We start from the raw sequence: 15,819 nt of genomic DNA, 5'->3' as shown, positions 1-15,819 counted from the left end.
CATTGGTTGGGTCTTTCCATATACTAGCTTAAGCCTTTAAACTGGATTGTCATGACCCAAGGAGGCATTAGCTACATTTGCACGATACTCTAGAAGGACTAGCACAAACGGAGCCCCTTACTCACTTATATAGCCTGAAAACCCCACATTGGTTGGATGTGTGCTGGTTAATATACTTGTGGGGCCTCTCCACCAAGTAGTTTAAACTTTTCAGTTGCGCCCTTTATTATGTAGAAAGGCTTTTCGCTTTTGTGATGGGAAAATATAGAAGGCATGCACAAATTATGGCATATTTAAGAAGAAGAAGCAACAGAAGAGCAAGAAAGAAAACAGAGGAAAAAACTAGCCAACCATGGCTTCCAAACACTCAATTTTTCATTATTCAGTGCATTTGTTGTGTATTCATCAATATTACATCATTACAAATCTCTCTTATGTTAATATTTAGTCCTAATTAGACTTTGATGAAAGAAAAAAAGAAAAAGAAACTCATAATCTAAAAAATGCAAACCATAGCAGACTCTGAGTAAGTTACAACAACAAGAAGTGAGTTACTGACAGTCGAAGTCAAGTTTGTTGGGTGCTCTACTATAGGAGAAGATTACAATCTCTATTATATCCTCAAATTTGTCTATCATGAAATCAATGTCACTAAAAGAAAAAAATTATTAACATAAATTAATATAAAGATTAAAAACAATATTGCTGTGCACAATAGGGAGGCAGAGCATTAAGAAAATCTGATAGTAAGATGCTGAAAAACAGAGAGTTGAGTTTGAATAACATATGCTATTTCTTTTTATTTTTGTAAATCATAAGGAATTTTATTAAAAACAATGGGAAGGGTATAGCCCTGGTACACAGGAACATATGCTTTTTAGTTGCAACAGTTTTTATTTTTTTTATTTTTTTTATATCCTAAATGAAATAATTACAGAAATAAATATAGAAAAAAAAGCACTTTCAGCAACTGTAGTGGATTGATTATAAAGCAAACCTAGCAATGTAATCAATCTCATATCCAAGTTCCGCTTCTTCTTGTAGAGGTTCAATCCATGAGCTCACTAAAGTCCGGTACTTTCTGCTCAAGATCATGGCCCGTGAAGGAATTGGTTGGTTATCTTTCGCCATAGCATCTAAAGCTTCTAGCAAGTCAACAACCCTGCCTGAATTTACAAAAGAATACTAGCTCAGAAAGATTTCTAAATTTAGGTCCAAGAAAGAAATATCCAAACCATTGGTGAAGAAAACCAAAAATATTGTTTGAACCTATCACATGATTCAAGAGTTAGTACTTCTAAAAATGAAATAAGCCTAAAAACTAGAGCAAGGAACTATTTAAACACTACAAACCTAGATTAGAGGGATGTCACCGGCTTTTTGATGCAGTGCATTTTCTGAAATTTTTGTAAGTATTAGCTGTTAGAAAGTATAAATAACAGATTATCGGTTTCTTGTTGTTGTAGTTTGCATGAATGGTTTAGACAAAAAAGGTGAAGGCACGTCATTGTTGTGTTGTTCAACTTGTTACGTAGCCTACCACACACATCTTATTATATAGGTTTAGAAAAAACATAACAATGACCAAAATGTCCTCAAACCCTAATAACTCTTCTAACACTTCTCCTCAAGTTGGAACATATATATTATATAACCCCTTATGCGACGGTTGATCAAGGCCTTTTGATTGGATTCTCGGTGGGAAATAGGGTCTTATCGGAGTTGATGGTCTCTCACTCTTTATTTGTTGATGCTACTTTAATTTTTTGCGAAGCTTCTATCGAGCAAATCCGGTATATACGTCTCATTCTCTTATGTTTTGAAGCTGTTTCGGGTTTGAGAGTGAATCTTGGAAAGTCAAAGATTGTGGCTATTGGTGAGGTGGAGTATATTGGGGTTTTAGCTAATATCCTTAGGTGTAGTGTTGCCGAGTTGCCTATGAAGTATTTCGGTCTCCCTCTTGGGGCGCCGTATAAGGATACGGTTATGTGGAATAATGTGATCGAAAAGATGGAGCGTCAGATGGCAGGTTGGAAGAGAATGTATCTCTAAAGGAGGTCGTTTAACTATCATTAAGAGTACGTTGACTAATCTTCCGACTTACTTTTTGTCCCTGTTTCCGATTCCTATAAGTGTAGCTAAAAGGCTTGAGAAAGTCCAAAGAGATTTCTTGTGGGGAGGAATGGGAGATGAGCCTAAGTTGCATCTTGTAAATTGGAACCAAGTCTGTCGTCCCCTACGCTACAGTGGTCTTGGCATTCGAAAGTTGCACCAGTATAATCAAGCTCTCTTGGGGAAATGGCTTTGGAGATAGGCGAATGAAAACGAGACTCTTTGGTGTAAGGTTATCAAAGCTAAATATGAAGACCAGGAAGGTGGGTGGTGTACGAATGAGGTTTTGGGTTCTCATGGTGTGGGCTTATGGAAGCATATTCGACAAGGTTGGAACTTTTTTGCCAAAGGTATTCAGTTTGAGGTGGGAGAGGGTTCAAAAGTTCGTTTCTGGCATGATATTTGGTGTGGGGATAATTCTTTGAAGCAAGCCTTCCCGTCCTTGTTCAGTATCGCTAGACACAAAAAAGCTTGGGTGAAGGATAACTTTACTTGGAGGAATGGGGTTGTCGAGTGGAATGTCATTTTTGTTCGGCCCGTCCAAGATTGGGAGATGGATTTGGTTTCTCCTTTCTTTGATCGGTTGTACTCTTACAAGATTTCCGTAGGCACTGTAGATCGTATTTGCTGGTCTTCGTCCAATTTTAACTATGAGGTGTTTCCTTGGAAGAGCATTTGGTGTACTAAGGTGCTCTGCGAGTGACTTTTTTCAGGTGGACCGTGGTTCTAGGCAAAATTTTGACTCACAATACTCTGCGTAAGAGGAACCTAGTGGTAGTGGAGTGGTGTTGTATGTACAAGAAGACTGGAGAGTCAGTCGATCATCTTCTTCTCCACTGTGAGCTCACAAGTGCTCTTTGGCATACGATTTTTAATCGGTTTGGGTTGCATTGGGTCATGCCTTGCAGGGTGAGGGACTTGTTCGATAGTTGGTGGTCGGGAGTACGTTCTCAAAGCGCAGTTATGCGAAAGATGATCCCTCTGTGTCTTATGTGGTGTATATGGAATGAAAGAAATGCTAGATGTTTTGAGAATTCCACTATAGAGGAATTGACTCATCTTTAGTGATTAGTTTCTCTAGCTTTCTTTTTCATTTCTCTCCCTCTTAGGCGCTCTCTTTTTATACTTCCCGTGTATGTGGGTTGCGCCCCTTTGCGCTTTTTATATATCATTATTACTTATCAAAAAAAAAAAACCCCAGCTTGGAAGAAACAAGCAAACGAAAAACACCTAAAAAAACATACTCTAACACTTTCCCTAAAGCTGAAACAGCTTCAACACTAGTCAAAACCTCGTCGGAAAACTACAACGTGCAGTTGGATCTCGCCATAAAACACCAAGGCCGGTAGGATCTCACCAGAAAACATCAAGGACTGGTCGGAACCCACTGCAAAACACCATGGTCGGTTGAATCTCACCGCAAAACAGCCAAGAGTTGATCGGATCTCATCACAAAACACAAGGCCGGTCGGATCTCACCGCAAAACACCAAGGCTGGTAAAATCTCGCCAAAAAAAACTAATAACTAGTCAGAAACCACTGCAAAACACCAAGGCCGGTCGGATCTCGACAACCAACAACAATCATGTGTACCATGATCAACCAACAACGACGACAACTTGAACAAGAATTACTTAAACGGGCTAAAAAGTAATTGAATCGGACGAGAAAGTTGCTGAACCAGTTTCAAGCTACACTGAACCGGATCAAACACCACTAAACCAGCTATAAAACTCACTAAACCGGTCAATAAATGCACTGAACTGGACAAAAGCCAACTGAACCGGATGTGAAAGATGATGAACCGGACTCGGCGGATCTTACGCTGAAACCAGTCAAAAACAAAATGAACTGGCTGTGAACTAAATTGGAATAGAAGCAATGCAATGAAGTAATCCTCATCCTCCATAAGAATATCCTTATTCTCAAGAAGGAATAGCAACCACCACCAGCCAAACAGAGACCCTCTTCTCCAACCACACGCCGAAAACTCGCCAGCAACGACCAGGAATGGCTGAAAACGACCACAACCCACCAGTCACACCTTAGAACACCATAGAAGTTGCCAGAGAACTCAAAATCTGCCAGAAAAGGCCACAATAGCCACCAAAAAGAACTAAAACCACCAAAAGTTGCCAGATTTTTCGGGAAGTTCGCCGTAAACAGGCAGATGTCACCTCATCGCAAGCGATCAACAATTGTCGAAGACAACCATGGAAGCACCCACTGAGGCCCTCAATAACCAATAACGCAAATGACCACTAAAAGTAGAAGGTATCTCCACTAGAGAAGGTATATCAGTCCCTCCTAATATGTTTCCACAAACTCATCCCACAAGACCCAATGACAACTTTTAGAGTGCTACCCACTCACCAAACTACCATATATATAATGACGGAAAACTCCTCCAATGCATGGCCACTTTGTGTACTCATCTCTGTTGGATAAACCTCAAATCCCAGCAAAGCCCCCTTCACACGGATCGGGTAATACTTTGGTTTTGCTAGCGGGCTAGGTCGAAGGAATTGTTTGCACCTAAGGGGATTCAAACCTTAGACCCAATAGAAATGCTACCAAGACCAAAGCCCTTACCACTTGAGCCAACCATCTAGGGTTAAAACCACCATATTATTATCCATGACCTATCGCCAAAAAGCCTCTCATCTCCATAGTATACCTTCATAACTGCTTTCCTAACATGGCCTGATTGAACGTGAGCAAACTCCTAATCTCCAAACGTCAAAGATTAACAGGAATAAAAACCTTCTTTCAATTAACAAGATGGAACTTAGTCTCATTATCCAAGCCACCCCACAAGAAATTCCTACTTTTTATCCGATCAGCAATATCGACCAGTATAGGGAAGTGAGTAAGGCATATTTAGAAAGCATGCTCTTGATCAACGTTAACCTACTGCCCTTGGATAGATAGTCTTTTCCAGCCCGCTAATCTTCTCTCTATTTCTCAATAATTGTATCTCAAATAAATTTACCCATGAAAATTGCAACCATAAATGATATATTGCACATAATCAAATTGATGAATGTAAACACATTGGTTCGACTAATTAATCATGACACTATTAGGATGTGAAAAATTGTTCAATATGGTTATCGTATAAGCTCAGAAAGTTTCTTCATTTATTGAGGACATATCCTCCAGTTTGGTCAATGAAAATTCTTTTACCAGATGTTTTGTTAAGGATATCTTCTTCTTCTTTTTTTGTAAGTATCATTTGTGAATATCAAACATCCATTTGGCGTACTTCTAATGTAAAAATTGATGGAATAGCAAAACCTTCTGTCTTACACAAGTTGCATGTGGAAATATATCAATGAAACATATTCTTTTCAATTTAAACAAAGCCTAGCTTCAAAACTTCTCCATCCAACTATGCTAAAATTTTTCTTGAATCCATTTAAATCGAATTGTTTCAAAATAGCACGGGAAAGCTTGTAAGCCACACATTCAAGGAGTGCCATGCATTGAAAGGTCAAGGGTAGTTGTGGCTAGGTTCAAGGTTATGACATGATTTAATAGGGTCATACGGGCTATTTCAAAATGCAGAGCTTGTTAAAACAGCAGAACATAGAGATATGGCAGTGCACAAAGAGAAAGAAGTAAAGGATAAAGAGACCAAAGGAGAGAACTAAGAAATCTTGCCTCAAAACCAAATACCCATAAGTCATTATTAACACAGACCATTTTCTTATATGGGATGCTTGACATACATTATTGAATGTTGGTCCACTTCGTAAAAGCTTAAACTTTTTAACCAGACAGTTTCAAACATGGTATAAGGGCATTGGTAGAAAATCAACAATCCCAAATGCTTAAACTAATGGAAAGTGATATTTAATTATTTATATAAATTTCTAACACACCAATGCATGCGATTTGAAATCAAATTGCAAGAATAAATATGGGAGAAAATTTGGATACATAACCTCCTACTATGAAACCATATCAGTAACCATGAACCCTCAAAGCCAAAGTTTTATTAGGAAGGCAGTGAAGACAGAAGTTTTAGGGACGGGAGGGGATGGGGTACCATGCGGAGCAGACCTACTCTGAGGTAGGCATCGAGCTCTTCAACGTGAAAGAACTGTTGAAGCGTCTGAAGAAGGAATGTGACGTGGGGATGACAAGGATTGATAAGGTGTTAAATCAGATGTGCTTCAGTGGACTTGGGCCGGCAGCTAAGCAAGAAGATGGAAAGAGTATGGCAGAAATGAAAGGGAAGATGAAAATTGGGCCGGGATAAAGAATATGGAAGCCCATTAGTAGGTTGAAGGTTAAAAAGAAAATGGTGTTTAAACCCAAAGGTAGCGTGGGCTCAGGCGCGGGTTCTAGCTCTAGCCCATTCAAAATTGGACCACGAGTGTTTAGTTTCCTTGCTGCTTTGGGTTCTACGGAGGCCCCTGGGAAACTCTCGGCTACTCTGGTGAGTGCGCCGCTGGTCGTAGGAGAAGCATTGGGGGAAGGGGGGACTGGGTTAGAAACCGTAAGGAATCTCAGGGAGTTTAGCGGCATATCTGTACGAGATGCGGGAGTTTTCCTGGCCGGGACGAGAACCAGCGATTTAAAGGTCGTTAGTCCTGCGGCGAAGAAGACCCAGCCTAATGGTGAAGACAAGAACCTGATGACCTATAGAAGGAGGAAGAGGGGGCCGCAGAGATGGGACGTGGCACAGGTGGGTTTGCTAGAAGCCGCAGTTTCGGCTTATGGGCAGACGAAAGGGATCCTTGGGCCGACACCGGTAGTCTCGCAGAGGGTGCCGGAGACGCTGTCGTCGTCGGGGTATGGACAGAGGTCGCCGAAGAGACCTTTGGAGACCGGAGAGACTGGGATAGGCGCGGGAGTGGTCCCAGGGCAGATTCTGAGGGGGAGCTCTTCTCGCCGGAAGGTGGGGTCAGTCGTGGGGGGTGAGGAACAGCAGGATTGTGGGGGGGGGGGAGGCTATGATTTTGGGTCAGCTGAGTCAAGTGGGTTAGGCCAGAATGGATCATATAAAGGAATTGGAGATTGTGAGGCAGGGATCAGGCAGGGTTGAGGATAGTGGTTCAGATATACTAGGGTTGGAGGAGTTAGGGTCAGATGTGCTTTCATCCAGGTGGGTAGTTAATAATTGCATACAGTTTTGTCCTAAAATTGGTATTTCGGATGAGGGGAAAAAGGAGGAGTTGGAGGCCTTGTTCAATGCTATTGAAGTTTCTAGATTGCAGCATGATTCTAGTTTGGGGGGTATTTCGGATTGTGTTCCTGAATCCAATGGAATTGAGGAATTAGAGGAAGGTGAGAGGGTGGATTTGGTGGATCATGAAGCTTAACATTGTAGTATGAAACGTGAGAGGGTTGAATGCCCTCAAAAAAAGGTTGCGCATTAGGGGTCTTTTGAAAGAATGGAAAGCGGATATAGTGTGTTTGATTGAGACTAAGATGGAGGTTTTTTCCCGTGAGGTGATTCATAGTTTATGGGGAGGTCAACATGTAGGGTAGAAGTACAAAAGTTCTAATGGTTTGTCGGGGGGGATGTTATTGATGTGGGATAGGAGGGTAGTGGAGTGTAAGGAGGAGTGTGTGGGGCATTTCACTTTGGCTTGTTCTTTCCAAAATGTGGATGATAATTGGGTCTGGGCGTTTGGGGGGGTGTATGAGCCGAATGAGGAAGCGGAGAGAAGGGCTCTTTGGGAAGAGTTGGCTGGTTTGTTGAGTGTGTGGGAGATCCCTTGGTGTTTGGGTGGGGATTTCAATATGGTACGATTTCCTAGTGAGCGATCTAGTGGTTCTTATTACTCTTCGGGCATGATGGACTTCTCAGATTTCATTTCAGAGAACAATTTGGTGGATATTCTGATGATGGGGGGTCAATTTACTTGGTCTAATAACCAAGAAAATGAGAGTTGGTCGAGGATTGATCGGTTTTTGCTTTCTCCGGAATGGGAAGACCATTACCCAGCGGTGTCACAGAGGAGACTTCAACGCCTGCTTTCCGATCACTTTCCTTTATTGTTGGATTGTGGGACCCCTTGCGGAGGTAATAAGTCTTTTAAATTTGAAAATATGTGACTTAAAGCAGAGGGTTTTGCGGATAAGGTTTCTAATTGGTGGGGGTCGTATTCGTTTGAGGGTTTACCCAGTTATGTGCTTGCTAATAAATTGAAATCCCTTAAAATGGACTTGAAAAAGTGGAATGAGGAGGTGTTTGGGGATATTGGGAGGAAGAAGAAAGAGCTGTTGGGAGGTATTGAAGAGCTGGATGAGGTGGCAGAGTAGAGAGGTTTAGACCAGGAGGAGAAGAGTCGGAAGGTAGACTTGTTGAAAGAGTTGGAGAACACCTTGTTGTATGAGGAAATTCATTGGAGACAAAAATCGAGAGCTTTGTGGCTCAAGGAGGGGGATCGAAATACTCGTTTCTTCCACAAGATGGCTAATTCTCATCGTAGGGGCAATCGTGTGGAGGTGCTTAGTATCAATGGTGAATTATCCGGGGACCCAGCTGCAATAAAATATCACATAGTGCAGTACTATAAAGGCTTATTCTCGGAACAAAGCTCTTGGCGTCCTAGAATGGATAACCAGCCGTTTTTGTCTATTGATGAGGAGGATAATAGGTGGTTAGAAAGAGATTTTGAGGAAAAGGAGGTTTGGGAGGTGGTAAAGAGCATGGATGGTGACAAGGCCCTGGGTCCAGATGGCTTTTCCATGGCTTTTTTTCAAGCTTGTTGGGGAGTAAATTAAACAAGATGTTATGGCGGTTTTTGCTGAGTTCTATCGAAGACGTCAATTGGTGAAGAGCTTGAATGCAACTTTTATTTCCTTAATTCCGAAGAAGGCGGAAGCGGTGGAGATGAAGGACTTTAGGCCCATCAGTTTGGTGGGAGGGGTGTACAAAATTGTTTCTAAGGTGCTTGCCAATAGGTTGAAATCTGTTTTGGGTAAGGTCATCTCCTATTCTCAAAATGCCTTTATAGGGGGTCGGCAAATCCTTGATTCCATTCTCATTGCCAATGAAAGCGTGGATAGTCGCATGAAATCAGGGTTGCCAGGTGTTCTTTGTAAATTGGACTTAGAAAAGGCCTATGACCTTGTCAATTGGGATTTTGTCTTGTATTTGCTGCATAGGTGTGGTTTTGGAGAGAGGTGGAGGGCTTGGATAGAGTGGTGTATTAAGTCGGTGAGATTTTCCATACTTGTGAATGGTTCTCCGGAAGGCTTCTTCAATAGTTCGAGGGGAATCCGGCAAGGGGATCCTCTCTCTCCCTTGTTGTTTGTGCTAGTTATGGAGGCTTTGAGTAAAATGGTGAATGCAACGGTAGAACAAGGCCTTTTGAATGGTTTCTCAGTGGGAAATAGGGTTTTATCGGAGTTGAGGGTTTCTCACTCTTTATTTGCGGATGATACTTTGATCTTTTGTGAAGCTTCTATTGAGCAAATCCGGTATGTACGTCTCATTCTTTTATGTTTCGAAGCTGTATCGGGTTTGAGAGTGAATCTGGGAAAATCAAAGATTGTGGCAATTGGTGAGGTGGAGAACATTGGGGTTTTAGCTAGAATCCTTGGGTGTAATGTTGCCGAGTTGCCTATGAAGTATTTGGGTCTCCCTTTAGGGGCGCCGTACAAGGATACGGTTATGTGGAATGATGTGATTGAAAAGATGGAGCGTCAGATGGCGGGTTGGAAGAGGATGTATCTCTCTAAAGGAGGTCGCCTAACTCTTATTAAGAGCTCTTTGGCTAATCTTCCGACTTATTTCTTGTCTTTGTTTCCGATTCCTGTAAGTGTAGCTAAAAGGATTGAGAAAGTCCAAAGAGATTTCTTGTGGGGAGGAATAGGAGATGAGCCTAAGATGCATCTTGTAAGTTGGAATCAAGTTTGTCGTCCTCTTCGCTATGGAGGTCTTGGCATTCGGAAGATGCACCAATTTAATCAAGCTCTTTTGGGGAAGTGGCTTTGGAGATATGCGAATGAGAGCGAGGCTCTTTGGTGTAAGGTTATTAAAGCTAAGTATGAAGACAAGGAAGATGGGTGGTGCACAAAGGAGGTTTCAGGTTCCCATGGTGTGGGCCTTTGGAAGCACATTCGTCAAGGGTGGAATTTTTTTGCTAAAGGGATCCGGTTCGAGCTGGGGGAGGGTTCGAAAGTTCGCTTTTGGCATGATGTTTGGTGTGGGGAGAATTCCTTGAAGCAAGCTTTCCCGTCCTTATTTAGTATTGCCAGACATAAAGAAGCTTGGGTGAAGGATAATTTTACTTGGAGGAGTGGGAGAGTTGAATGGAATGTTATTTTTGTTAGGCCCGTTCAAGATTGGGAGTTGGATTTGGTTTCTCCTTTTTTTGATCGGTTGTATTCTTGCAAGATTTCCATAGGAGTGACAGATCGTATGTGCTGGATTTCGTCCAAGAAAGGAAAGTTTGAGGTTAAGTCACTCTACAAGGCTTTGTCCCACTCCTATCAAGAGGTGTTTCCTTGGAAGAGCATTTGGCGAACTAAGGCTCCCTTGAGAGTGGCTTTTTTTGGGTGGACTGCAGCTCTAGGCAAAATCTTGACTCATGATAATTTGCGTAAAAGGAACATAGTGGTTATGGAGTGGTGTTGTATGTGCAAGAAGTCCGGAGAGACAGTCGATCATCTTCTTCTCCACTGTGAGCTCGCGAGTGTTCTTTGGCAGTCGATCTTTATTCGGTTTGGATTGCATTGGGTCATGCCTTGCAGGGTGAGGGACTTGTTCGATAGTTGGTGGTCGGGAGGTCGATCCTGAAGCGCAGTTGTGTGGAAGATGATCCCTCTGTGTCTTATGTGGTGTCTATGAATTGAAAGAAACGCTAGATGTTTTGAAAATTCCACTAGGACTATAGAGGAATTGACCCATTTTTTCCTCTTTACTCTTGGACGGCCGCTTGGCTAGCTCCTTTAGAGATTAGTTTTTCTAATTTTCTCTTTCATTTCTCTCCATCTTAGGTGCTCTCTTTTATACTTCCCGTGTAAATGGGTTGCGCCCCTCTGCGCTTTTGTTTTATATCACAATTACTTATCAAAAAAAAAAAGGCAGTGAAGACAGAATATCAAGCTCACCAACAATAACTATTAACAGACCACATTTATAGTCTCTAGTACACTTGCAAGTCAAATGACTCCCAAACATACGTTGACCTAATATGGAAATTTACAAACAATCTTTTACCAAATAAGTTCTTAGCTTAAAACCCAAGAAAGCACATACAAGACTCTGAAACCACTAGAAACCCTAGACCAAACTTAGTAATAATGAGCCCAATCTCCATGCAGGCAGCATGCGGGCTCCACAAAATAGAAGTCCATGATTGCCACAACTGATGATAACACACTTCACAGTTTTTATTTTTATTTTTTATAAGTAATCGAATTTCATTTAAAATGAGAGGGTCCAACCCAATTTAAGACAGGTTGTTTGAAACCACATGAATTACAATGGATCATTTGAGACACAAAAAACACCTCTACACTTCATTCAAGTAATGTATCTAACTAATAACTTTCGAGATGCTATAAATGGACTCAATGGACACTGTTTTGGCCTTCTATAAACAAGTTTAGGCATCAGCTTCTTGGTCTCAATATAGCATAATAGCGTAAGGTCTTCGAAGTAGTATTGTTTATGACAGTTTGGTTCCCTTGCTACCTGGCTTGCACATATAACTGCAGTTGGCTTAACTTCTAACTACCACAATTGCATAATATGTTAGGCTACAACTTCTATAAAAAAAATTAGGTTGCATGATTCAAATTATGTAGCAAATATGTAAAGAAATGAGAGGAACAAATTAAAGGCTTAGAAAATGTGAAAATTTACTTGAAGAATAAAAAATTAGCATACCTTCTCGACATAAGGCCCGAAGATACAAAGATAGTGGATCACCAAAGTTTCCTTCATTATGTAAAACTTTCATTCCCCCTTCAAAGTTTCTAAGGGCACGAAAATGTCGAATAGCTTCTCCTATGACACAATACTTGGTAAAGCACTCCACTAACAGCCTGAACATGGAAGAATGATGCTATGTATCAATTATTAAAATTAGAAAAATGAGTTGAATTCAAGATTTCCCAGAGAAGTTAAAAAGCATGGTTAGCATAGTTCTAACATGCACCATCCTCATGTAATACTACATAGAGAAAAATCAAAATTTAGTTCCATTTAGCAAATGATCAAGTGCAAAGAACCATAAGTTCAGATGAAACCAGCCAAGTGAATTCATATTTGGTCCCAAGAGCACCAAGCAAGATACAGGCACCACTTTCAATTTTGCTTCTATATCCACCTACTCACAAGAATTTTACAGAAATGGTAAGTGTTACAGCTAATTCTTCCCAGATCATTTTGAATAAACTATGACACTTATGCCATGTGCTTGGTGCTTATACTTTGCCCAAGCGAGAATAAAAAACTTCAGTCTTTACACTCCACCTTACAAAACTATGGTCATGATACCAGAATAAATGCAATCCTGATAAAAGCCTATCTTGTATTTGAATTCACAAATGCACCCTTAGGTGTGGCAAGAGAACAATAACCAAAGTAAACTATGATCCTTCCCCAAAGAATTTAATACACTTAAAACAAGTCACATATTCATTCAGGAATCCAAGGCTCCAAGAAAAGAGTCAATCATTATACATGAGGATGATGTAACACCTTGAAAACTTTACAAAGGACTATATCTACTTCATATTGCAGATTATCTAGCTGTAAAGTTCATCTTTGCAAGCAAAAGGCATCTCTCAATTCAATATTGAAGCTGGAGAATGAAAGACCAAAGCAAAGCAGGGCCCACTAGTTCACTTTGCCCAGCTTACTAGATAGCATGAGCCTAGTCTTTTATTGTACCTCTATGTTTTTTCTTGTTTATTATTATGTTTTTAGTGTCTCTGAAGGGTCATGTAACTTTTAATGAATCTGAGTGATGTTCCCAGTGCCAGAGTCCATATGGGTGAGATGATCCTAAATATCGTTGGCAGTAAGGAGATAGATACAAGAAGATCCAATATGCGGCTCGATACTATTCAACATAAGGGAGATAATTTGATTATCTTCCTAGTCCCAAAGGCTAGTGGAAAGGTTTCCTCGATGTTTAAGTGTTGATACAATCATTTCCCTCTCAGGAATACCTCCATGGATTGCACCCAATAGATATAGTTTCTTCCATTTAACTTCACAGAAGTCATAGGAGCATTAACCATAGGAGCCGAAGTGATCAAATCAGATTTAATGTTCATGATGTATGTGTAATCCACCACACAGTGTACCAACAATACAATTAATCCCAATCAATGCAAGCAGCAAATAACCACTTCAAAAAAATTTGTTGGAAAACTCACTAGCAGTACTAAGCTGGCTGAAGTATGCTAAAACCGAACCAGAACTGGCCGAAAATGACACAACCGGTCTAAACTGGTCTGAACTGGCCAAAAAATGAATCAAACTGATCAGAACTGGAAAAAATTTGATGAAACATACCAAGTGGTGACTGAAATTGGCAAGACAACCCAAATCGGAATGGGTCAGGTTGATGAACCAGCTTACCCCTATATAGGAACTGGTCTGACTTGACTTGGAGTTGGGCTAAACTGGCCCGCCCATTCTCAGTTTGGGCTGGACCTGGCCAAGCTGAAACACGGATATCTGTTCTTGGATTATGAATGGCTTGACTTGAGCTATGGATATCCTTATCCTTGATAGGAGACAGAGCACCCAAAGCCAAACAACTTTCTTCTTCTCTGAAAGCCACCAAAAATTTGCTGGTGACTACTACGACAACATAGAAAGAGACCACCACTAATCACAACCGCACCATATCCACTGCAAACCCACTCACTAAACCAAACCACCACTACACTATCTCCGACCACCGCAGATGACACCAACCGCCATTGATATCATCTACCACACCAACCAACCACCTTGATCAATTCTTTTAAAACAGGGAAATACTTAAAACCTAGCAAACATGATCACGGTTGGCTACACCAAACCCACCAATGACGATAGAACCAACAACGGTAATGACAGCAACATCACACCAGTGATGACAGTGATCTCAACGCCATTGCTCTCCTAACACGGTCACTAAGCCCAGTACCTCAATCTCTTTCGATCAGTAGCAAGACCAAACTGGCTCCAAATTAGTTAATTGATTGTAACACTTGTAACTGAGTCTGCTTAAGAGTTGTTGAACTAATTTCACTATAAATAAGCCCATTTGGAGATTGTAATGCATTAAAGAAGAAATCCAAAATTTAGTTCTATTGTTTAGAGGTTGGGTACCTTGAATCAGCCCATTTCAAAATCAATTCCAATTTCAATTCCTTTCCATTAACCCATTCATCTAAACAATACTTAGAATTTATTTCTCATAAAAAAAATAAAAAATAAAAAAACTCAAAAAATTATGTACATTACAAGTGGCAATTAGGAGGGGCCGTCTGTGTTTTCACGCTAAGAGTGGAAGACCCAATTAGGGTTTCTAGAACCCTAAAAATTTCAAGAGGAGCACACCTTCAAGTTTCAAACTAAATAGTTTTTCTTTTTGATAGGTAATATCAATGTATATAAAAGCGCAAAGGGGCGCAACCCACGTACATAGGAAGTGTATAATAGAGCCCACGTGTACAAATGCTTTTAAGTTTTGAAAGAAGCACATAAATCTAAGAATTCCGCAAGCGTTGAATGCCACATTACTCTCCATGAGAACAGAGTTTGGAGCACACCCTTTTCTTCAACTCTATGAGTACACCACATTACACAAAGAGGAGCCATTCTCCAAATGTGCATAACTGTACGATTACCCCTTTGACCTCTCCAACTTCCCAAGCATTCCTTCATCCTACTTGGCATCACCCACGTAACACCAAACATCTAAAAAACCATGTTCCATACCTCTATAGCAACCTCACAATGCAATAATAAATGATCAATTGATTCACCACTATGCCTGCACATACAACACCACTCTGTCACTATAATGTTTTTCTTACGTAAATTGTCCAAAGTTAATATTTTCCCCAGCACCGCTGTCCACACAAAGAAAGCCACTCTTCGAGGTGCTTTACTCTTCCAAGGACCATTCGTCGGTGCCGAATTAACCCTTACTTGATAGTATGACCTCGCCTCAAAATTCTCTCTTCGAAGGCATCCAACAAATTTTATCCACCCCACCATGCCTAACCTGTTGGGAATACTGTAACTCGAAAAATCGCGAAATCTCTTCCATTTCCCAATCATGAACAGGTCGAATAAACATTACATTCCAATGAATAGCACCATTTGCTATATCCATATTTTCCTCCACCCATGCCTCCTTTGCGCATGCTATATTGAACAAGGCTGGAAACAGAATCTTCAATGGTGACTCCCCACATTCTGCCAAAACAACACTCTAGAGCTGTCTCCTACCTCAAATCGCACATGCTGCTTAAAATTATCCCACCCCCTTTGAATACATTTCCACACTCCCACCCCATAGGGTCCTCCTACTTCCTTGGAGCACCAACCACCCCTCATCGTATCATATTTAACCTCCACTAGTTTCCTCCACCACGCATCACCCTCATTGGCAAACCTCCACAACCATTTACCTAACAAAGCTCAATTGACCTGAATCAAGTTCCTTACCCCTAATCCCCCCACCTCCATTGGCATGCAAACCTTGGACCATTTTACCAAATGAAACT

General features: G+C 41.0%; 1 protein-coding gene across 2 annotated transcripts in view; it reads right to left on the bottom strand.

The window, feature by feature from the left end:
- The window catches only part of PTAC3 (plastid transcriptionally active 3), a 41,162-nt gene that overhangs the window by 7,194 nt on the left and 18,149 nt on the right, over positions 1-15,819 (bottom strand). For both annotated transcript variants that reach the window (XM_059582494.2, XM_059582495.2), the window contains exons 7-8: positions 11,969-12,126; positions 998-1,166 (exon numbers count right to left, since the gene is read on the bottom strand). In XM_059582494.2, the coding sequence (XP_059438477.2) occupies positions 998-1,166; positions 11,969-12,126 (327 nt within the window). The remainder of the gene's footprint in view (positions 1-997; positions 1,167-11,968; positions 12,127-15,819) is intronic.

This window comes from Corylus avellana, chromosome 1, assembly GCF_965113065.1.
Source record: "Corylus avellana chromosome 1, dhCorAvel1.hap1.2, whole genome shotgun sequence".
In the NCBI taxonomy this organism is placed as follows: Eukaryota; Viridiplantae; Streptophyta; class Magnoliopsida; order Fagales; family Betulaceae; genus Corylus; species Corylus avellana.
This window is presented reverse-complemented; position numbering and strand designations above follow the sequence as displayed.